Below are 23,106 nucleotides of genomic sequence, written 5' to 3'. Positions count from 1 at the left end.
AAAAGTCAGAATTAGATGAACTAAATAGATTTGTAGGTAAAAAGAACGTTGGTACTGGAAAAATATTACTTATACTGATGAGTGTGTGTGTTGTGGGGTTTTTTTTTTTGTTATTTTTTTTTCCTCTCTTTCTGAAACAGTCTTATGTAGACGTGGATGACCTTGATCTCCTGATCTTCCTGCTTCCTCCAAGTGCTAGGATTATAGGCATACACTACCACATCAGGTTTATGCCAAGTTGGGAATCAAACTTAGGGCTTCATTGAGCTAGACAAGCACTCTACCAGCTGAGCTATATCCCCTAGTTCCACAGCCCCATTTGGGGATTTTCATCAGCCAAAAGCAGCTTCAACTTCTCAACATAAAAGAACGAATTGTGCAGTCTCTAACTCCCTATATAGCCTCTTTTCTGATTCTTCTCTCTCTCTCTCTCTCTCTCTCTTTTTTTTTTAGGTCTTTTTGAGACAGGGTCCCCCTGTAGCCCCAGCTGGCCTGGAACTCACTATGTAGACCAGGCTGGCCTTGAACTCACAGAGATCTGCCTGCCTCTGCCTCCCAAGTACTAGAACTAAAGGCATGCACCACCATGCCTGGCGATTTTTCTCTTTTTTAAAACATTTATTTATTTATTTTTACTGTGTGTGTATATGTGTCAGAGCATGCACATGTGGAGGTCAGAGGACAACTTGTGGCAATTTGTTCTCTTCCACCATGTGAGTCTTGGGGACCAAACTCAGGGGATCAGGCTTGGTGGCAAGCACTTTTATTTACTCACTGAGCCATCTCACCAACTTTGATAATGTATTTTTTAAAAAGAATAAATTTGTGTTGGGGTGTGGTGGCACACACCTGTAATCCCAGCACTCTGGAGGCAGAGGCAGGTAGATGGATCTCTGTGAGGTAAAGGCAAGCTGGGGCTACAGGGAGACCCTGTCTCAAAAAGATCCAAAAAAAGAATAAATTTGGGATTGATGAGATGACTCAGCAGGTAAAGCACATAAAAGTGTCAGGAGAGAATTGACTGTACAAAGTTGTCTTCTGACCTCCACATGTGTGCTGTATACGCACATAAACACAATAATAAAAAAATGTTTTTAATGTGTATGAGTGCTGTATCTGCATGTGAGTACACCGTGCCATGCAGTGTCCGTGGAGGCCAGAAGAGGGCGTCAGATCCCCTGGAACTGAAGTTGTAGATGGTTGTTGGTTGCCAAATGGTTGCTGAGAACTGAACCTAGATCTTAATCTCAGAAATCCACCTGCCCTCTGCTTACTGAGTGCTGGGATTAAAGGTGTGTGCCAACGACCCTGGCTGAGACCCCATCTTTTAAAGAAGAAGAAAAAGAAAAGAATTTTCATGAAGATTGTTTTAATGGTGCAGAGTGGATTCTATATCTGTGTACAAAAAGAAAAACTAGATGCTTAATAAAGCAAGCTGTATCCTGCAATAAAAGTTCAAGCCCAGGGGCTGGAGAGATGGCTCAGTGATTAAGAACACTGGTTGTTCTTGCAGAAGACCCGGGTTTGGATCTCAGCACCCACATGGCAGCTAACAACTGTCCATAACTCCAGTTCCAGGGTATCCGACAGCCTCCTCTGTCCTCCGAGGGCACTGCATCACATGGGTGCACTTAGCTACATGCAGGTAATACATGCATACACATAAAATTAAGGCCGGGCATGGTGGCGCATACCTTTTTAATCCCAGTACTTGGGAGGCAGAGACAGGTGGATCTCTGAGTTCAAGGCCAGCCTGGTCTACAAGGCCAGCTGGGGCTACAAGGAGACCCTGTCTCAAAAAGACCAAAAACAAAAGTTCAAGTCCAGTGTTATGATAAAAAAGAAAATATCTATAGAATATTAAAACTTCTAAGTCAGAGAATTATTTCACTTTGTTAGGTATTTGTAAAAGAATTTTTTTTTTTTTAATTTAATAGAGTATTAGAGGTACTATGTGGTTAAAGGGTTTGCTTTTGTTTTTGTTTTTGGTCTTTTTGAGACAGGGTCTCCCTGTAGTCCCAGCTACCCTGGAACTCACTATGTAAACCGGGCTAGCCTTGAACTCAGAGATCTGCCGCCTTCTGCCTCCCAAGCGCTGGAACTAAAGGCAGGTACCTGGCACTAGAATAAAGTTTTAAATAGATACATAAGAACACAGACATTCTGGCCAGGCATTGTGGTACACAGCTATAATCACATCACTTAGAAGGCTGAGACCAGAGGTTCATACATTTGAGACCAGTCTGGGCTTCATAGAGTAAATCCTTGTCCAAAAGGGATGCATTGGCATGGGAGGAAGAAACTCATTTTGCTGTGAGACTCATAGTTGGGGCTAACTTTTCAACAGACATCAGAAAGCTGTTATGAATTGGGGTGAATAAACAGAACATTATATGCAGCATACAGTATCAAAGTCATCTATGGCGTCCTGGTTTTCTGACCATCCAAGTATTTGTCTAACCAGTAAATGCACCTGATGCCTTTTTTATTATTTTAGCAGCGTCACCCTTTATACCAGAAAGCTGGCGGGTACTATGGGGAAGAAACAAAACAAGAAGAAAGTGGAGGAGGTGTTAGAAGAAGAGGAAGAGGAGTATGTGGTGGAAAAAGTTCTCGATCGACGAGTTGTCAAGGGCAAAGTGGAATACCTTCTGAAGTGGAAGGGTTTCTCAGAGTAAGTTTCTTTGACACAGATAAATTCAGTCACTAACTGTTTATTAGGAGTCATGATGTGCATGCCACCAGTTCTGTGATGGCTATGCCTTGATTCAGCCCTGGCCTTCATGGCTTATGATGAGGAAGGACCTACTTGCAGAGTACTGTCTCAACACAAGACAGTGACTTAAAGAAAAAAAAAAAATTTTTTTTTTTTTTTGTCTTTTTGAAGCAGGGTCTCCCTATAGCCCCAGCTGTCCTGGAACTCAATCTGTAGACCAGGCTGGCCTTGAACTCACAGAGATCTGCCTGCTTCTGCCTCCCAAGTGCTGGGACTACAGGCGTGTACCACCATGCCCAGCTATGAAAATTTTTTTTAATCTTATGTGTACGAGTGTATTGCCTGCATGTGTATAAGTGCACCTGTGTCATGCAGTGCTCTCAGGGGCCAAAAGAGGGTGTCACATCCCCTGGAACTGGAGTTAGGATGGTTTTTAGCCGCCATGTGGGTACTGGGAATTGAACCTGGGTCCTCTACAGGATCAGCCAGTGCTCTTACTCACTGAGCCATCTCTCCAGTCCCAAAGAAATATATTAATGTATGTGTATGTGAGTATGCATGTGCCATACCACACATTTGGTGGTCAGAGGACATCTTGAGGGAATTGATGCTTTGTTTCCACCATGTGGGTCCCAAGGATCAAAAATCAGGTTGTCAGGCACCTTTACCCACTGAGTCATGCATCTCACCACCCCAAGACAGTAATTTCTGGGGGGCAGTTTTGTATAGATCAGTCCACTTTTGCAAAGTAATCTTTCCCTTAAAGGCAGCCAAGTTTCTAAGCCATCAGTGTGATTTGTTGTTTTTTGTTTTTTGTTTTTAATTTCTCAGCACTCTAGGAAATTTCATCTTTCTCAGCGTTTTGGTCTTGGATAAAAATGTAGCTTTTTGCTGGGTGTAGTTGTGCATGGCTTTAAACCTGGCATTTGGAAGGCAGGGGGAAGCAGATCTCTGTGAGTTCAAGGCCAGCCTGGTCTACATAGTGAGTTCCAGGCCAGCTGGGGCTACCGGGAGACCCTGACTCAAAGACCAAAAAATAATAATAATCATCTAGCTATTCATTATAATTTATCTTCTCTTTTCCAAGACTAGCTGGCTCCTTTCTCCTGTGCTTATCCTTAGTATAACTATGCATACTCTGACTGTGACACTTCTGTGTCTTCTGGTTTCAGTGAGGACAACACATGGGAACCAGAAGAGAACCTGGATTGCCCTGACCTCATTGCTGAGTTTCTACAGTCACAGAAAACAGCACACGAAACAGATAAATCCGAGGGAGGCAAGCGCAAAGCTGATTCTGATTCTGAAGATAAGGGAGAAGAGAGCAAACCAAAGAAGAAGAAAGAGGAGGTAATGTTAAAGAAGAATTTTCACCAGCCCAGAATTCATAATACTGTCAAGCCAAAGGCCAGATCATTTAAGCGGGGTTTTTGTTTTGTTGTTGCTGCTGCTGTTTTGTTTTTTTTTGAAATAGGGTTTCCCTGTAGCCCCAGCTATCTTTGAACTTGCTATATAGACCAGACTGGCCTCAATCTCAGAGATCCACCTGCCTTTGCTGGGATTAAAGGCAGGTGCCACCACACTCTACTGTCTTTTCATTTTAGATGAGGTCTTATACTGAAGTCTGCTACCCTCTAATTCAATATGTAGCCCAGGCTGGCCTCTAACTTATGGCCTCTAACTTATGGCAATCCTTCTACTTCAGCCTCCAAAGTGTTGGGATTACAGGCATGAACCACTATCAGAGCCCAGCTTTCTGCCTTTAGAATCTCAGAAGCTGTTTCCTCTCTTGTCCTTCAGAAATAAGCTAATGCTTAACAAAGGATGCCAGAGCCAACCATGTTGTGCATACTTGTAATTCCAACCATCAGGGGTCAAGGGTAACAGGAGGATCAAGAGTACAAGGCCAGCCTGAGCAATGACAGACCTTGTCTCAACAAAACAAAAAGGATTTAGAGCTGCTGCTACTTTTCTAATTACATTTATTTAGGAGGTCAGAGGATAATTTGCAAAGTTCTTTCTTTCTACCATGAGTCCTGGGGATTGAACTCAGGTCATCAGCTTAGAGGCAGGAACCTTTACCCCACTGAGCCATCTCAGCAGCCCTTATTCTTGTGAAGTGACTAATCTTACTTTTTATACACAGTACAGGAATAATATGTGTAACATGTGTTAGATATGGGCGTGCAAGTCAGTTCATTTCCTATAAATGGATAGCTTTCAGTACTTTGATCATTATAGCTCGGAGGTAGCTGTTTTGACTTATTTAGTACTTTAAAGACAGTTGTAAGCATTTGTTTTACCTGATATATGTGTTCCTTTTCGTGATGGGAGGACTTTGTGTACTTCAAACTTGGATGGAATGATCACTCAAGGATTATAACAGGCCTGGCACTTGGAGCCAAAGTATTAATGAAATATTGGCAAAAAAAGTTTGAGATTGCATTTATTAGAAACACAGGAATGGTTTCATTATATTAACAGTTCCATGTAAATAAAATTCTTCTGCCCATCTGGTTTTTATAGTCAGAAAAGCCACGAGGCTTTGCCCGGGGTTTGGAGCCAGAGCGGATTATTGGAGCCACAGACTCCAGTGGAGAGCTCATGTTCCTGATGAAATGGTGAGTCTGCCAGTGGCTATGTGTGGTTGCCTTTTCCCTTCTCCCATCTGTTCTATGCCAGAGGAAACAAGCTGGACCTTCGAAATTCCAGTCGCCCAGGTGTGAAATCTTTAAGATGACATAGTCCTTCGATAGTGACCCTCGACTTGACTACCAACCTGGACTCATGAGTTACAGGTAGGGGCCCTTAGGATTCTCAGATCTTTGCCCACTTTTTTTTTTAAAGGTGGGAGAGGTTGTGGAGAGAAATCACATTTCAGTTCTGTTAGGCAAAGAATACATTTTTGAAATGTGATTGGACCATCCTCCTTTCTACCACCTCCTTAGTAAGTAAAGATGAGGCTTCAGAAATAGGAGAGAATTTGTAGAGTTTCTTTTGTAGAGTCTGCAATTTCAAAATCAGCCAGCAGGGGTCAGCAAGACCCGTTTACTGTTACTGAACATAAGCCCCCCCTTTTCTGTTCTAAATACTAGTGGTAATAACACAGACGTGTCATGAGTAGAAGTGGGGTCACAGGTTTATTCATTTATTACCACTATCAAGTATCACCTACTGAGCATAATTGTATTTGCTGTGTTTGAATATGACTGCCAGCACAGTAAATTGGTATAAGCAGTATGTATCACACTGTCACTGGTAATGGGAATTTTTCAGCTGTATTATAATCTTATGGGACCACTATCATATGTTTGTCCATTTGGGGGCCAGAACATTATTAGGCAGCATGTGACAATACTTTGAAACCTCTTAATGAAGGACAGTTGAAGTTAGTAAATGTAATTTTCCTTTTGTTTTGTTTTGTTTTGGAACAGTTTTACTGTGTAGCCTGGGCTTGCCTTGAACTCTCACTCCTCCTGCCTTAGCCTCCTGTGTTGAGATTAAAGGCCCATGCCACCGTGCCAAGCTAGGAAGAATGATTCTAAGCCATTGCCAGTATTTTTAAAAATATTTTATTTATTATTTTTATGTATATGAGTGAATTGCTTACATGTAGGTAGGTGTACCATGTTGTGTGGGATGGTTGTTAGCCACCATGTGGGTGCTGGAAATTGAACCTAGGTCCTATGCAAGAACACCCAGTGCTCTTAACTGCTGAGCCATCTCACCAGTCCCTTAAAACAGTATTCTTGGTACTTTGTCCTTTCATCGGTCTAGAAACTAGAAACTTCTCTGAACTCATATCTATACCAATTCGTCCCTAGATGATAGCTGAAGAGGCTTAACTTCAGTAGAGCTGAAGGCCTTTATCACAATTAACCAACTGCCTGTTCCTGTGTGTTCCATTGGTATTTATTGACTCTGACCCTCTTTTAGCTTATTTACTCCAATTTAAAGGAAAAAAGTAATTTTTTTTTTTTTTTCCTTTTTGAGGCATGGTCTCCCTGTAGCCCCAGCTGGCCTGGAACTTGCTGTGTAGACCAGGTTGGCTTCTGTCTTAGACCTGCCTGCCTCTGCCTCCAGTGTGCTGAGATTAAAGGTGCACACTAGAGGTGTGTGTACATGCCTAGCCTAGAAAAGTACATAAGTGCTTTTTGGTTTTGGTCTTTTTGAGACAGGGTTTTCCTATAACTACAGCTGGCCTAGAACTCACTATGTAGACCAGGCTGATCTTGAACTCACAGGGATCTGCCTGCCTCTGCCTCCCAAGTGTGGGATTAAAGGCGTGCGCCACCATGTCTGACACATAAGTACTTTTTTGGGGGGATCTTTTTGAGGCAGGGTCTCCTTGTAGCCCCAGCTGTCCTGGAATTCACTATGTAGACTAGGCTGGCCTTGAATTTACAGAGATCCACTTGCCTCTGCCTCCTGAGTGCTGAGATTAAAGGCGTGTGCCACCACGCCTGGTCATAAGTGCATTTTTAAGATAGTGCCTATGAGAAAAAAAAAAAAAATGGATAGTAGGATATAATAAGTGTGGCTAGTATGCATTTTTTTTGCACATGACCAGTATGGTTATCATAGCATCTCCATATTTTATAAGATTGCATTCCTGGTCAAATGTGGTCATGCACACCTATAATTCCAGTGCTCAAGAGGTAGCAGCAGAAGGATCACAAGTTTGAAGACAGCCTGGGCGAGAGTGAGACCTTGTTTCAAAAACAAAAAACAGCCAGCATAGTATTCCACATCTGTAATTTCAGCACTAGGGAGACTAAGGCAGGAGGATTGCCCATCTTGGACTATATGCTGAGTTTCAGGACAACTTGGAACATAGATTAAGACCTCACCTCAGATAACAAAACAAAACCAAAAAAAGAAAAAAAAGTGAGGTTGCAGTCTTTCATTTTGGTTTGCTCTCTACTGTATCTGCAAATTTAAGATTGGGGTGCTGGGCTAGGGTGTGGCTTAGAGGTGAAGTGTTTACCTGACAAGCAAAAGACTGGGTTTGATTCCCCAGCACTATAAAAAACAAACCAAACCCAAATGTTTGTGATAGGGATATAGCTCAATGGTAAAGGGCTTGGCTAACATGTGTAAGGACTTAGGTTCGATCCCCAGCATCGCCCAAAAAAGATTGAACATTGATTGTAAAACCAAGTTTTTAAATGACACGTCCCCTTCCCCATGGCTTACAGAATAATTGTAGAGCATTTTTTTAGTATTCACAAGGCCCTGGGTTCTCACAAGGCCCTGGGTTCTAGTACCACACAACACACTTGATAAAAAACTAAAGAAAAATATATTAATAGGATTTCCCTAGAAGGCAGAGATAACTCCATTTCTGAAAATAGAAACTAATTCTATGTAGTGAAGTGACTTAAATTTATTCAGAATTTATTCAGTAAAAAGAGGGCAGCATGCTTTAGCTTCCCAATGATGTTTTAGTCCCTTTCCATCCCATTCTCTCAGCTTAATTTCTCACAAAAACTTAACCATATCAGCTTTCTCTTTTCATTCCCTGAGGCTATGGGTTCTAGTTCTTACTGAGGTTCTGGAGGTTTGGAGTCATGCCTTGTCACAGATTCTGTCATGATTCAGTCAGTTACTGCCTGCCCATGCTACTGCCTCTATCTTATAATGTATATCATCTTCATATTTTGAAAAAAATACAAAAATTTGGAAAAATAACAGAATTATGTAGTAACACTCTGATTTTCTGCCTCCCTATGTTGAAGCACTGTTTCAAACTACATGGAGGTTATATGTATGAGGGTGGCATTTGTTAATGCCAAACAGTATAATTTATGAGTAGCAAGAATGTGCCAGATGAATATTAAGTACTCTTAGCCAGGGTTGCTCTAGGAGCTCGTACTGGCTGGGATCTGGTTTTGGAAGAGTACGGCATAGGCTGTTTTCCCGTTGAAATTTGGATAGTCAAGCTCTTTTTGGCAGTTTCCAGAGGATCAGGTGAGTCAGATGACCTAGCTTTTGACAGATCAGCTCCCTAGAGGAGATTTTTAACAGGGGAAGATCTTTGAAGTTATCATCTGAGTAAAAGCTTCCTTTCCTAGCTTGTTTCTGGAACTTATATTTTTTAAATCCCTATTCCCTGGGTGATCCAAATTGGGAGACCACAACAGCTGATCTCAAAGATTTTCTGTGCTTTGTTCTGCAGGAAAAATTCTGATGAGGCTGACCTGGTCCCTGCCAAGGAAGCCAATGTCAAGTGCCCACAGGTTGTCATATCCTTCTATGAGGAAAGGCTGACGTGGCATTCCTACCCCTCAGAGGATGATGACAAAAAAGACGACAAGAATTAACTCTCTTGAGTTCCAGCCCCTGTCACCTCTGATTGTGGGTTTCAAGTGGGGAGGGAAGGAGTTCTACTTGTCTTGACACCATAGAGGTGGCTTGAGAAGATGTCCTTTGAAGAGCCAGCATAGTTTCTGTGCCCTGCAGCAGCCCAAGTGCTTTAAAGAGTTCCAAACTGTATAGTTTGCACGCCCATCCCAGTGGAGGGGAAAGGGATGAGTGTTTCAAGGCAGCCAGTTCTGCACTTTGCTGAGAAAGCAGAGGGCCTTCTATGAAGGACAAAACCTGCAGAACTGGTGTGTGGGAGAGCAAAAAGATACTGTTGATCTTCAAAGAGCATCTCCACAACCCACAGCCTTCTTCCCAATAGTGTTAACTGCATTTTTACAGCGTAGCATGTGTGTAGTTTTTGGCTATTAAGGTGTATTAATTGGGGGTGGGAGGGATGGGGCAGGGAGGAAGGGAGATGGGTAGAACTGTTTTGGTTAAAATTTGGGGCTGATTGGGGGAAACAGTGAAACAATGGGAAGAACAGCTAACTAACGATTTGGTTCTATGTCCAGAATACTTTGCCTTTTCAAAAAATTTCATTGGCACCGTAAATGAGGACTGTGAGAAACTGCTTAAAAAGCTGTGAACACTGAAACTTACAAGCCAAGGTGTCCCTACCTGAGCTTAACATAAAGGACAAAGCCAGTTCCTGAGATACCAAAGCTGCCATTTTGGAGATGGAAACTGACTGAAGAGGGAAAGTTTTTTATTGGAGAGTCTAGAGGCAGACCGTTCTGCCTTAGAGGTGCTAATTCTTGAAATTAGAGAAAAAGACCCTTTTCCAATTATGAGGTTATAAATATCAATTTGTCCATCTAAACCACTGGCTGGAATATCGCAGGAGGGACTGAGGGGGCCTGGGTGATAGGAGAGGAGGGCTGTGTTCTTAGGGTGAAAACTCTTGGAGCCTCTGGGGTTTTGTGTTTTGGTGGTTTTTTTTTTTTTTTCAGCTTCGAACCCTAAAACTCCGACTGGCAGGGTTCAGTTACTGACAGCACAAATTTCATTGAGTCAATTCTAGAGTTGAATGATTTCTGAAGCCCTGGTCTCAGGAGATTAACTTTCATACTGGGGTAGTGGTTCACTTGAAAACACAAAATCTTCAGATTAATTGATGTCCAAATGCTCTGTCTTGAATCATGAGATCCATCAGTTCTTGGTATCATCTAGACCTGCGTCTAGGTCTGCATTGTAAAATCTTTTTAGGCATGTGTTAGATATCTGAAAATTTTGTTTAAATGTAAACTTCATACTGTACTGTCAGGTTTTGTCTTAATAAAACTATAGATTTATAATCCTTGAATTCTGTCCTTTTTTTAAAAATAGAAAAACTGGGTCTCCTCCCTTATGTTGTCCAGTCTGCCTGGAACTTCCAGTCTTTTTACCTCAGCCTCCAAGTGCTGGGATTACACGGGTGTTTGCACCACTACAACTGACATGATTATCTTACCAGAAACCCTTATTGCCAAGGTTCAGCTTGTTGGAAATAGCTTTCATAGCTACATGACTAGATGAACACTGTAGGCTTGAAACCTGCTACCCAAAATTCTTAAATGGCCTTGCTATATTAATGTAATAAATAGTTATTATTGTTACATAGATTGTAAGGACTATCAAATCATTCTGTCTTTAATATTGCTGAGAAATTATCTGTTGAACACTGACTTGGTAACACTTAGAAACTATGGCATATCTGAAGTGGCTTTTAATAAGTAAATTGAGGTGTCCTGGTTCTGGTATATATGTTGTATGATGTTGGCTGAAATCAACTCCAAAAGTTTTAGGGACTCACTGTTTAAGCACTGACTGGCTTAAAATGTCATCCATCTTCTCTTTTTTACTATTTTTTAAATTTTTATGTGTACGAGTGTATTGCCTGCATGTAAGTGCACCCATGTCTTCTGACCACAGAAGAAGGTGTCAGATCCCTGTAATTGGAATTAAGGACAGCTACCGTGTGGGTGCTGGGAACCAAACCCGGGTCCTCTGCCAAGAGTAGTCAGTGTTCTTAACTGCCGAGCCATCTCCAGCCCCAGTCAGCCATCTTCTTAATGTCATTTCTTCCTATAATTCTAGAGCCAAAATGGGAGTACATTCTTTGTGGGTTTTTTTTTTTATATTTTATTTACTATTTTTATCTTATGTGTATGAGTATATTGTCTGCATGTAGGTAAGTGCACCTGTGTTGTACAATGCCCACAGAGGACAGAAGAGGCTGTTGCAATCCCCTGGGACTGGAGTTATGGACAGTTGTTAGCTGCTATGTGTGTGCTGGGATTCAAACCTGGGTCTTCTGAAAGAACATCCAGTGTTCTTAACCACTGAGCCATCTCTCCAGCCCCTCTTTTTTTTTTTTAATATTAATGTATACATGTATGTGATGTGGGTTTGTGGATGCTCATGCTATAGTGTGTGGAGGAGAGGACAACTTTATGGAGTCATTTCTCCTTCCACCTTTATGTGGGTTCCAGGGATCAAACTCTGGTCGTTATGCAGGCATTTTTACCTGCTGAGCCATCTTGCTAGCACTTGCTTTTGAGACAGGGTCTCCCTGTAGCCCTTTAGCCCCAGCTGGCCTGGAAATCTCTATGTAGACCAGGCTGGCCTTGAACTCAGAGAAATCTATCCACCTGCCTTTGTCCAGAGTTCTGGGATTAGCTGCCACCGAGCCCAGCTAGCAATCTTTTTTGTTGTTGCTTTTGTTTTTTAAAACGGGATTTTTTTCCAGCCCAGGCTATCCTGAAACTCACTGTGTAGCCCAGGATAATCTCAAACTCAGGGTGATTTTAGCCTTCCAAGTTTTAGGATTACAGGCGTGTGCCACTATAGCAGCTTGATTTTTTGTTCCCTTTTTTTTGTGAGTGTTTTGCTTATATGTGAGTGCACTTATGCGGGCAGTGCCCACAGAGGCCAGAAGAAGGCTTCAGGTCCCCTGGAGCTGGAGTTAGGGAGGGTTAGTTGCCACGTGGGTGCTGGGAACTGAACCTCTCTCTATAAGAGCAGCCCATGCTATTAACCACTGAGCCCTCTCTCTAGCTCTGGTTCTTTTGTAGTTTGGTTTTGTTGAGGAATAGGTTCCCTTGCCTGGCCTCAAAACTTCCAGTGATCCTCCTGTCTCTGCCTTGCAGGTTTGGTGCCACCATGCCCAGCTTGTCTGTGTGTGTGTGTGTGTGTGTGTGTGTGTGTGTGTGTGTGTGTGTGTGGTAAGTGCACATGAGTGCAGGTGCCCAAGGAGGCCAGAGGTGTCAGAACCCTTGGAGCTAGAGATAACGGCAGTTGTGAGCTACTTGACACAGGTGCTGGGAACTGAACTTGTGTCCTCTACAAGAGGACACCATCTCTTCTGGAGCAGGAGGGAGGAAGCCATCCTCTTGGGTCACAATGAGAAAGACCACTGTTTGGAAAAGGTTGATCTTTTAAAAAAATATTTTTTTCATTTATTATTTTTTATGTTATGTGTTGGAGTGTATTGCCTGCATGTAGGTACGTGAAACCATATTGTGCAATGCCCTCAGAGGTCAGAAGAGGGCATTGGATCCCCTGGGACTGGAATTACGGACATTGTTAGCTGCCATGTGGGTGCTGGGATTCGAACCCGGGTCTTCTGCAAGAACAACCAGTGTTCTTAACCACTGAGCATCTCTCCAGCCCCTTATTTTTATTTTATGTGTATGAGTATATTGCCTGCATGTATGTGAATGCACCTGTGTTGTGCAATGCCTCGGAGGTCAGAAGAGGGCACTGGATTACCCTGGAACTGGAGTTACTGATGGTTGTTAGCCCCCATGTGGGTGCTGGGAGTCAAACCTGAGTCCTCTGTAAGAGCAGCTGAACTATCTCTCCAGTCCCAGCAGTACCCTCCTAACTACAACTCTCCTCTCCTGTGCCACCCACCCCCTTGTCATTTTTATTTTTTATTTTTTGTTTTTAGAATGGATGTCACTATGTAGCCCAGGTTAGAGTTGAGTACCCCTCAACTCAAGGGAGGATTGAGAAAGTGTCTCTTGTATAGAGTAGCTTATGCTGCCCTTGAACTCCTGGTTTTCCTATAGTGGTAGAGCCTTGCCTGGCATACCTAAGACTGCGTTCAGTGAACGGAGGATAAGATTTCTACGGTTCCCAGCACCCACATGGTGACTAACAACCCTCCCTAACTCCAGTTCCAGAAGATCTGAAGCTCTCTCTGGCCTCTTCCAGCATTGCATGCACGGATGCTCTTACTTAAATGCAGGCAAAACATTACTAGGGGAAATTTTGGGGCAGACTAGGAAACTTTATTCAAGTACCTGGTCATAAAATCAGTGCAGAGATCTGTGTTCTCAGTGTCTTCTTTATTTAGAGACAGAGTCTCACTGTGTAGTTCCTGGCTGGCCTGGAACTCTCCGATACCCACTTCCCTCCCCCTCCTGGGTGCTGAGATTAAAGGTATGTGTCACCACAGCTGGCTGAGTGTCCTTGTAAATAGCAGCAGCACAACAGTGATGACTGAGGTTAGTTGAGACAGATTACAGTATTCTGTGAGATGCACTATCCTGAGATTGCAGCAGCTTTGATGTGTGTGCCCAAGTAGCTGCTACTGTTGCTGCAAATTCAAAAATGCTAGAAATAAATATAAATAGGTACAACAAATCTTAAGTCATCTTCAGGAAATTGCAGAGGACTAAGACTTTAGTTCCCACACAGCTTACAACCACCTGTAACAATACCCTCTTCTGCCCTCCATGTACGCACATACATAAATAAAAAGTCTTAAGATGTGGTTTATGGCTTCCAGGAAATATCACAGACTTCTGGCTCAGAAATTGGAGACAACTTAAATCTTAGTTATTAGAAAAGGAGGGCTGGCTGTAGAGATGGCTCAGCAGTTAAGAACCCAGGTTTGGGTCCCAGCACCCATATGGTGGCTAACAGCCTTCCATAATTACAGTTCCAGGGGATCCGATGCCACCTACTGATCTCTGTGGGCACTGCACCACACAGGTGCACTTGTATGCATGTAGGCACTACACTCAGACATAAAAATAAACTTTTAATAAAAAAGAGCTTATTAATTTGGTGACATAGTATTTTTAATTTTTTTCCTCCAGATAGGGTCTCATTGCACTGTCCGTCATCCTGTTGAGTGCTAGGATTATGAGCATGGGCCATCGAGGCCAGCCAACATCAGAATCTTGAGCACCCTGTAATTGGCAGATCCTGTTACAATCTGCCAATTGCTCCTCCACTAACTAGAGTTTCTATTTAGTATTGTAACTGGGCAATGTAACAACCACAGAAACACTTGAAATCTTTCTGATGTGTGTGTGCATGTGTATATATTCATGTTTGCATATGTGGACATGAACGTGTGTGTGGAGGCCAGGGTTGATGCTGGTGTCTTCCTCAAGTACACTGCACTTCACCGAGGCAGGGTCTCTTGCTGAACCTGGAGCTTGCTGATTCAGCTAGCCTTGGCCAGCTTGCCTTGGAGGATTACTGGCCAGCCACCATTCCCACCCAGATTCTATGTATGTGTTGGGTCCTTAAGCTTGTGCGGTAAGTGCCTTATCCATTGAAACATTTCTCTAGTTTCTTTCTATCCTTTTGTGTCTGTCTCAAGAGCTAGGGTGCATACTTTCTGTACTGAAAATTCTTACTACCAATTTTATTTATTTTTTTTCGAGACAGGGTCTCTCTGTAGCCCCAGCTGTCCTGGAACTCACTATGTAGAGCAGGCTGGCCTTGAACTCACAGAGATCCACCTGCCTCTGCCTCCCAAGTGCTGGGATTAAAGGCGTGCGCCACCACGCCCGGCATGATTTTTTTTTTAATAAGATAGTTTTTTTTTTAATTGCATGTGTGTATTGTCTGCATAGAGGTAAATGTACCCATGTCATGCAATGCCCACCGAGGACAGAAGAGACTGTTGGATTCCCTGGAACTGGAGTTACGGACAGTTGTTAGCTGCCATGTGGGTGCTGGGATTTGAACCCGGGTCTTCTGCAAGAACAACCAGTGTTATTAACCGCTGAGCCATCTCTCCAGCTCAATTTTTAGTAATAGAATCCTTTCAGGTTTCATGAGAATTCACTATGTAACTGAGGATAGTCTTGAGCTCCTGATCCTCCTACCTCCCACTCAAGTACTGGGTTTAGCAAATACGAGACCCTGGGTTTGATTCCCTAGCAGTGTGTAAACCTGATCAATATGGTACATACCTGTAATTCAGGAGGTAAAGGTGCAAGGGTCAGAAGTTCAAGGTCATCCTTTGTTATACCACAAGCTAAAGGCCAGGCTGGGATACAAGAGACCTTGTTTTCTATTTTTAAGATTTATTTTATTTATTTTATGTATATGTGTCTGTATGAATGAATGCCACGTGTGTGCTAGTGCTCACGGAGGTCAGAAGAGGGAGTTGGATCCCTTGGAGCTGGAGTTACATTTGTAATCGACCTAACATGAATGCTGAAACCAAATTTGTGTCCTCTGGAAGTGAAGCGTTCCTAAACTTTGAGCCATCTCTCCAGCCTTGAGACCTTGTTTAAATAAAAAATAAATAAAAAGCCGAGCGGGGTGACACACACCTGTAGTCCCAGCACTTGGGAGGCAGAGGTAGGTGGATCTCTGTGAGTTCAAGGCCAGCCTGGTCTACATAGTGAGTTCCAGGACAGCTGGGTCTGCAGGGAGACCCTGCTTCAAAAAGACAAAAAATAAAATTAAATAAATAAAAATTAGGATTGGACTAAGTCTAGACTCAGGCATTTCTTCCCTCCAGAATTTTTCATTTTTTTTTTTAAAGCCGTGTAGTCCTGGCTGCCCTAGAACTCAGTCCTTTCTTTCTCTGCCTCCCAAGTGCTGGGATTACGGGAATGTGCCACCACATCTAGCTTTCTTCCAAATTGTGATTGAAATAAAACCAAGTCACCTAAGACACTTGATGAAAAATGTAGCATTAAGTGATTTATGTGGGCATCGTAAGGTGTACTTAGGCCAAGTTGGATGGTATAGCCTTGTTCACACCTAGGGTGTTAAATGTGCAGTTCATCAGTGACAGATGCAGTCATTCATTATGTGGGACATGGCTACAAACGGCCCTGGCTTTTAGCATAGGAAACAATTATCAGGTAGAGTCAGTCTAGTGTTTTGGTTCAGGATTAGGTAAACTGACAAAAACTTAAGATGCCAAGATATGACTTTCAGTCTGTGGATCTGTACATTTGGTTCTTCTGCACCACTGAAAATTTTTTAAAGTTTTATTTATGTGTATGCATGTATTGCCTGCATGTAGGTAAGTGCACCCATGTTGTGTTGTGCAATGCCGGTGGAGGTCAGAAGAGGCTGTCGGATCCCCTGGGACTGGAGTTCCAGATGGTGGTTAGCTGCCATGTGGGTGCTGGGATTTGAACGCAGGTCTTCTGCAAGAACAACCACTGTTCTTAACTGCTGAGCCATCTCTCCAGCCCCAGCGTAGTTAACTTTTAATCAGTGTTGGTCCTGTGGATTTCCCACTGAATGTCAAAGCAAATGAAATTCATCCTGCCGAGCTGAAGAGCACAGGTGACGCATGGTCCACAGGAATAAGCAGAGCAGTCCTTAAGGCCCTTTTGCTCAGACCAATAAAGCAAGGCTAAAATTCTTTTGTTTCTCGTACATTTTCAGTGCTGGGAATCAAACTGAGGGCCTTGTCTGTGTTAGGTAAGCACTCTATCAATGAGCTACTCTCCACCCCTGTGGTTTATTTATATTAAATAGCCTGAGTTCATATTCTGTTCTTGATATATGGCACTTACACACATAAAATAAAAATAGTAAAATATAAAAAATTATTTTATGTGTGTTTTACCTGCATGAATGTAAGTACACCCATGTCATGCAGTGCCCATGGAGGTCAAAAGAGGGCTTCAGCTCCCCTAGAACTGGAGTTAAGGATGAGTTTAGCCACTCTTGTGGGTGCTGAGAACTGAACCCTGGCCAGTGCTCTTAACTGCTGAATCATTTCTCCTCTCCAGCCCCACCAAATGGATTTTTTAAAAAGATTTTTATTTATGTATTTGTTTGTATATGCCACATGTGGGGGTGCCTTCAGAAGCCAGAAAAGGGCCTCGGACCCCCTGGAGCTAGAGTCACAGGCAGTTGTGAGCTGCCTGCCTGACATGGGTGCTGGGAACCAAACTCTGGTCCTCTGCAAGAGCTGCAAGTGCTTGTAATCACAGAGCCATTCTCCAGGTCTTGTCCCATCCAGTCCCATCCCCCCCAATGGATTTTTAAATCTTAGTTTGACTTTAACCAAGCCTGCCCTGTTTTTGTTTGGATAGCTAAGGTCAAGTGAGAAGAACTTGAGACCTGGCTGTGGGAGAGTAGTCCATTGTTTCAACTGGTACTACTTCAGCCCAGCTGAGGGAGGACTGGAAGAGTCACCTGTGTCAGATGTTTAAAGCTAACAGCAATGTGTGAGCTGGGAATGTAGCTCCATTGGTAGGGTGCTTGCCTACCATGTACAAAGCTCTGGGTTTGATCCCCAGCACTACATAAACTAGAACTAGAAGCAGGAGGATCAGAAGTTGGGCCATCCTCAGCTACCTAGAAAATTTGAAGCTACCCTGCTCTGTTCTCATGTATGAGAACTAGTTTTTTTGTTTGTATGTGTGCTTTTTTTTCTTTAATCAGCTGGGAGTGGTGGCGCACACCTTTAGCCCTGGCACTCGGGAGGCAGAGGCAGGAGGATCTCTGTGAGTTCAAGGCTAGCTGGTCTACACAGTAAGTTCCAGGCCAGCTACAGGGAGACCCTGTCTCAAAAAGACCAAGAAAATTAAAAAAAAAAAAAAAAAAAAAAAAAAACATTATAAAATACAAAGGGGTTTGAGACCAGCCTAGATGTACATAACTCTCTCAAAAAGAAAAAGTATACATTTTTCTTACTTATCTATTATTTTGATATATCACAGTGAAAGATTTATCGTCCTCTTTTTTTTTTTTTTTTTTTTTTTTTAAAAAAAAAAAAAAAAAAAAAAAAAAAAAGCTTTAACATGGGGGGGAGGGTGGCTGGAGAGATGACTCAGCAGTTAGGAGCACTGGCTGCTCTTTCAGAGGGCCAGGGTTCAGTTCCCAGCACCCACAAGGTGGCTAAGAACCATCTGTAACTCCAGTTCCAGGGGATCCAACGTTGTTTTCTGGCCTCTGTGGGCACTGCACATTGCACCTAGATACATGCAGGCAATACACTCTAAAATTTTTTAATTGAATAAGTTTTTAAAAATTTTAGCAAGTTCCATGTTGTTATTCTGGAGAGAATTTGTGCTCTAGGTTTTTTTTCAACTAGTCCAGGCAGATTTCAAAGCAGCTCTAGACAGAACAAGAACTAGCACTCATATACCCACAGGGTCCCCAAATACTCCCCACTACAGAGTTCAAAAGTATGATGACTTTTGGGAGAAAGGAAAGGTGTGAAGGTATTGGTTTATACTGCACTCATAAAGTAACTGTTTGTGGAGACTTCTGATTTAACAAATGGGTCAGTGACAGGAAAATGGCTTAAAATGACAGGCATATAGATTCTGCTACAGAATTTCCACACCTGGCTAGAAGTGATAGTACATACCTGTAATCCTAGCAGGACTGACATGAGTTGCAGGCCATCCTGGGCTACATAGCAAGACATTGTCTAAAAATCTAAAAATGTCTAATCCATCTGAAAAAGTCAGTTCCGAAGAGGCAGACACCAGTCTAGTTAGTACCAGTTTGTATGTGGATCCCATCATTGTGGGAACAGACTTCTCTCCCCCTTTGCACCTGGTAGTTCCTTAAAACTACCTTAGTCTGAGCTTCTGAAGCTGTTGCCTTTGATCAGTACTGGGAGGATGAGGCCAGAGTCTTGAGGTTAGTGGGGACATGATTGTTTCCATAAAGCACTTACTAGTCCATACAATTGTCAGGCAAGCCTGGATGAAGCACAGCAGTCTGGTTTAGGTACAGGTTATAAAAGCAGGGATGAAGTCAGCCTGAGGAAAGCAGAGCTTCAGAAACAAGTCTTGATAGTGAATAATGTCTATCACTAGTCCCTGACAGGGACTCACTAGTTCAGGCTAGCCTGAAAAGTTAAAATCCTCCTGCCTTAGCTGCTCAAGCAAGCCCTGGGATTACAGGTGTGCATTCACCATACATGAATGGTAGCTAGTTTTATTTTTTTGAGACGGTTTCCTGTAGGCTCCAGCTGGACTAGAAGTCACTATGTAGACCAGGCTAGCCTGGGTCTCAGAGATCCATCTGCCTCCTGAGTGCTGGGATTAACCACATGTGCCACAACTGGCTAGTTTTTGTTGTTTTGTTTTGTTTTTTTTCCATTGATACTGAAATAGTTCCAGCTTCACTAGGGAGAGCCATGCTGGGCAGTGTGATACAGTGGGTCAGTCAGTCTCTATCTCCTTATAAGAGTGAGACATGGAAAAACCTTTTGAATGAAGTTTAGGGACTGACTGCTGAGTCAAGACAAAGTAAGTTTTCCCACACCTACTCAAGGTCACAGAGGTGGGTGGTCAAAACAAAAGCCCACTCTTCTCCCTGGTGCCAGGACCTCTCCCTGCTGCATCTTAGGGTTAGTTGGCAGTATTATCACAGGCCTGATTCCTGCCAGTAGCAAAAAGAGGTCAAGTCCATAGCACCGCTGACCAATTTAGCCCAACCCCCAATTAATCAGCAAGATCCTGCAAAGAATCTCTAGGGGGCAGAAAGGTAATAAAAAATATACCTACTCAGACAAGGACTCAGATAAGGAACATCACCAGTGAGGAGGTAAACAGATGTGGTGGCCCATACCTGTGATTCTAGCCACTTGGAGACAGGCAGAATCATCACAATTTCAAGGCCAGCCTTACAGTCTCTCTCTCTCAACACACACATACACACACACCCAAAAAAAACACCCTAAAACTTGCCCTTTTATAATTTGTTTTTAAATGATCAGAATCAACTTAAAAAATTTAATATTTTTTATGTGTATATTGTATGTATGTCATGTATGTTAAGTGCACCCATGTTGTGTAATGCCTGAGGAAGACAGAAGAGGCTGTTGGATCCCCTAGAACTGGAGGTACAGTTGTTAGCTGCCATGTGGGTGCTGGGAATTGAACCCGGGTCTTCTGCAAGAACAGTCAGTGTTCTTAACCACTGAGCCATCTCTCCAGCCCCTCAATTGTTTCCCCCTTTTTAAAATACTAATTTTATGTGTACGAATGTATTGTCTGCATGTATGTGAGTGCACTCGTGTCGTGCAACGCTGCAGAGGTCAGAAGAGGGCTTCAGATTCCCCTGTAACTGGAGTTAAGGATGGTTCATAGCCACCATGTGGGTGCTGGGAATCAAACCTGGGTCCTCTGCAAGAACAGTCAGTGCTGTTAACCACTGAGCCAGGTCTCCAGCTGTTTCCCCTTTCTAAGAAACAGCTGGGCAAAGTGGTACTCACCAATAATCCCAGCACTTGGGAGACAGAGGCAGGAGGACCAGGAGTTCAAGGCCAAGCTCCACCTTTGGCTACAGTGTTCAAGACCAGCCTGGGCTACAGAGACTCTGTCTCAAAGAATGAAATTTAATTTTACCTAGTTTATGGCCATTAATTCCTAATTAGTAAAAATCTTATTTGCTATGACCCTGTCTTTCTAACTAGAGGTTGGGGGGGGGGTATAAATTGAAGCAAGCAGTCAATGTTGAATTCTCCACAAACCTCAGAATAGTAGTATCATTAAGTGACTAAACTAAGCCTCGTTACACACTGATGGGTACCTGAGCTCAAGGTCACAGGTTGTAGTAAACTTTGCCAGTCATTTCAGAAGACTACCAGTGTGGAGCATGGTAGCTCACACCTTTAATCCCAGCACTTGAGAGGCCAGCTGGGACTACAGGGAGACCTGTCTCAAAAACACCAAAAATAAAAAATAAAAATAAAATTAAGACTACCATGCAAGCCTCTACTGCCGGCCACATTTAAGCATCCCTCTCTACCCCCATGTGGGTCTGCAGGGGTTCCAGTTTCCACCAACAGAAGCTTAAAGCTTTGTAGCTTTTCACAGGCTTTGGGACTTGATTAGTTGTTGGAACCAGTTACCTGGACTGGGGGTTCTCCAGAATGTCCTCATGAGCGTTGGGGCCAGGCTTCCTGCTTTTGTTCTGGGACCCTGTTCTGGGTGCATGGTTGTGTTCATCATTATCAGTAGGTTCTACTGACTTCTCAGGTTTTCAAATCATGCCCAGTCCAGTGCTCTGTACCTCTCTAGCAATTAACAACACTGTCAGGCTTAAAAATGATGCAGTTTGACAGGTAGGAGAGCTGACACCACCTACATCCATCCTAGCTCTTCAAGAAAGAAAACCAAAGATTTCAGAATCCTTCCTTTGAGAGGAACCTGGCAAACCAGGAAGTGCATGCCACCTGCATGGGGGGTTCAATGCAATCAGTATCCAAGACTAAATTTTAAGTTTCCCTGGGTCAGCCTCTACCCACCTTCCCATTGGGAACTCTGACCTTAGCCACACAACAGCCAATCTTCCCTACAAGGTCTGTTTCCTTTACTCTCAATTTGAATTCAAAGTGGGGGAAAAAACTGCACTTGAGCAGAATTATCCATTTTATTTTATTTTATTTTGTCATGTGCTCACGGCATTTCTTTCTCTCCTCTCCCTGGCAGGTCACAGAGATAAATTAAAAATAAAATCTACAAGGAAAATAATTTATAAAAAGCACTCCCAGGCTCACGCTTCTATCCCTACTGCTCAGTTAGGAAACCCCTCTCCCTGCACAAGGTAAAATCAGTGCTTCCCTCTATTCACTCCTGCTAATCTGGGGCAGATAATAGTACTCCAGAGCTGACTGGGGATGGGGTGGCAGTGGCAAAGTTACAAATAAAGACACTGGTCCTGGAACCATCCAGCCACCTTGGGGCTGCATGCTCACTGCCTCCCCCAAGGCTGTCCTCCAGGAGCCCAGGCTGTGGAGAAGCTGCCTGAGGCTGAAAACCTGGGGGAGGGTAGTCTCCAGCCCAATACATGCACTTCTCATTCTCCTAGAAAGAAACCCAAAAAAGAAAACAGACAAGACCTCGGGACAGAGGAGAAAAATCCCAAGTGTTCACACAGTTACACGGAGTCTTTATGGCAAAGAGAACATTTAGCAGCTTTGAATATTGGGGCATCTCCTTTTTACTCAACAGAAGCATTCTAGACCCTATAAGTGAGACAGGGCACAAGCCCTTAAAAAAATCAAAGCGCAAGAAATTCTAAGAGGACTAGTTTTTTTGTTGCTGGGGTTCATAGAGTTTTTTTGCCCCAGTGACAAGCCCAGGTGTTAGTAGGCAGAGAGGCCCGAGGACCCTTCACTCCCCAGTGTTGTGAACACTGCCTGGAGGTCGCTGCTGTGCTGGCTTTTCCCTCCACAGCATCACCTTGCCTGTTTAGCCACTGCAGAGGAAGCTGCAGGCCAAGTCTCGAGCACTGCCAGCACAGCACCCCACTCCCGAGAGCTACAGGCAGCTAGTGAGGGTGGGGACCACAAAAGGGAGAATGGGATGAGTACAGCATTTCCATGCAGGCTCTAATAGGGACAGTGGGAGCCTTGGCCCAGGGGCAGCTAGGGAGGGAGGTGGCAGTGGCAGGGCAGTGAATAACATGCTTGATGTTGGGGCTGCTGCAACACAGGCCTCCTCATTTTCTGCACCCTCTGCCCTCTGGCCTGAAAGTCAGTCAATGTGGGGTCCCCACAGCTTCCCATTTCAGTAACTAAAACATTACAGGTGCCATCCAAGAGCCTCTTCCCCTTCAGGGATGCCAAGTACAAGGAGCACAGTTAGAAAGCCCCTTCCCTGGCCCCATCAAGTCTGTGTGTTAGCAATAACTTTACCTCAGCCTGCTGGAATCACTTGTACCTACTACCTAGAAACCTGGCCAAAGCCCACTTTTACCATTCCCTCTGATGTTCTGACTGCTTTGATTTGGGGGGGGGGGGGGCCCTTCTTTCTCCCTTTTTCCTCTCCGGGAAGTGATCTCCTATCATATTTTTT

General features: G+C 43.5%; 1 protein-coding gene across 4 annotated transcripts in view; it reads left to right on the top strand.

Annotated features, from left to right (window-relative positions):
* Cbx1 (chromobox 1) overlaps nucleotides 1-10,385 on the top strand; it is a 29,341-nt gene extending 18,956 nt beyond the window's left edge. For 2 of the 4 annotated variants that reach the window (XM_008838276.3, XM_029566057.1), the window contains exons 2-5: nucleotides 2,498-2,674; nucleotides 3,889-4,066; nucleotides 5,243-5,337; nucleotides 8,895-10,385. In XM_008838276.3, coding sequence (XP_008836498.1) covers nucleotides 2,535-2,674; nucleotides 3,889-4,066; nucleotides 5,243-5,337; nucleotides 8,895-9,039 — 558 coding nt within the window. In that variant the 5' untranslated portion in view covers nucleotides 2,498-2,534 and the 3' untranslated portion in view covers nucleotides 9,040-10,385. Of the gene's footprint in view, nucleotides 1-2,497; nucleotides 2,675-3,888; nucleotides 4,067-5,242; nucleotides 5,342-8,894 lie in introns of those variants that run through there. The other 2 variants (XM_008838277.3, XM_029566058.1) reach the window with 2 other exon arrangements.
* The last annotated feature ends 12,721 nt before the right edge of the window (nucleotides 10,386-23,106 follow it).

Source organism: Nannospalax galili, unplaced genomic scaffold, assembly GCF_000622305.1.
Source record: "Nannospalax galili isolate Female #2095 unplaced genomic scaffold, S.galili_v1.0 scaffold95, whole genome shotgun sequence".
Lineage (NCBI taxonomy): Eukaryota > Metazoa > Chordata > Mammalia > Rodentia > Spalacidae > Nannospalax > Nannospalax galili.
Note: the sequence above shows the minus strand (reverse complement) of the source record. Positions and strands in the feature narration are given on the sequence as shown.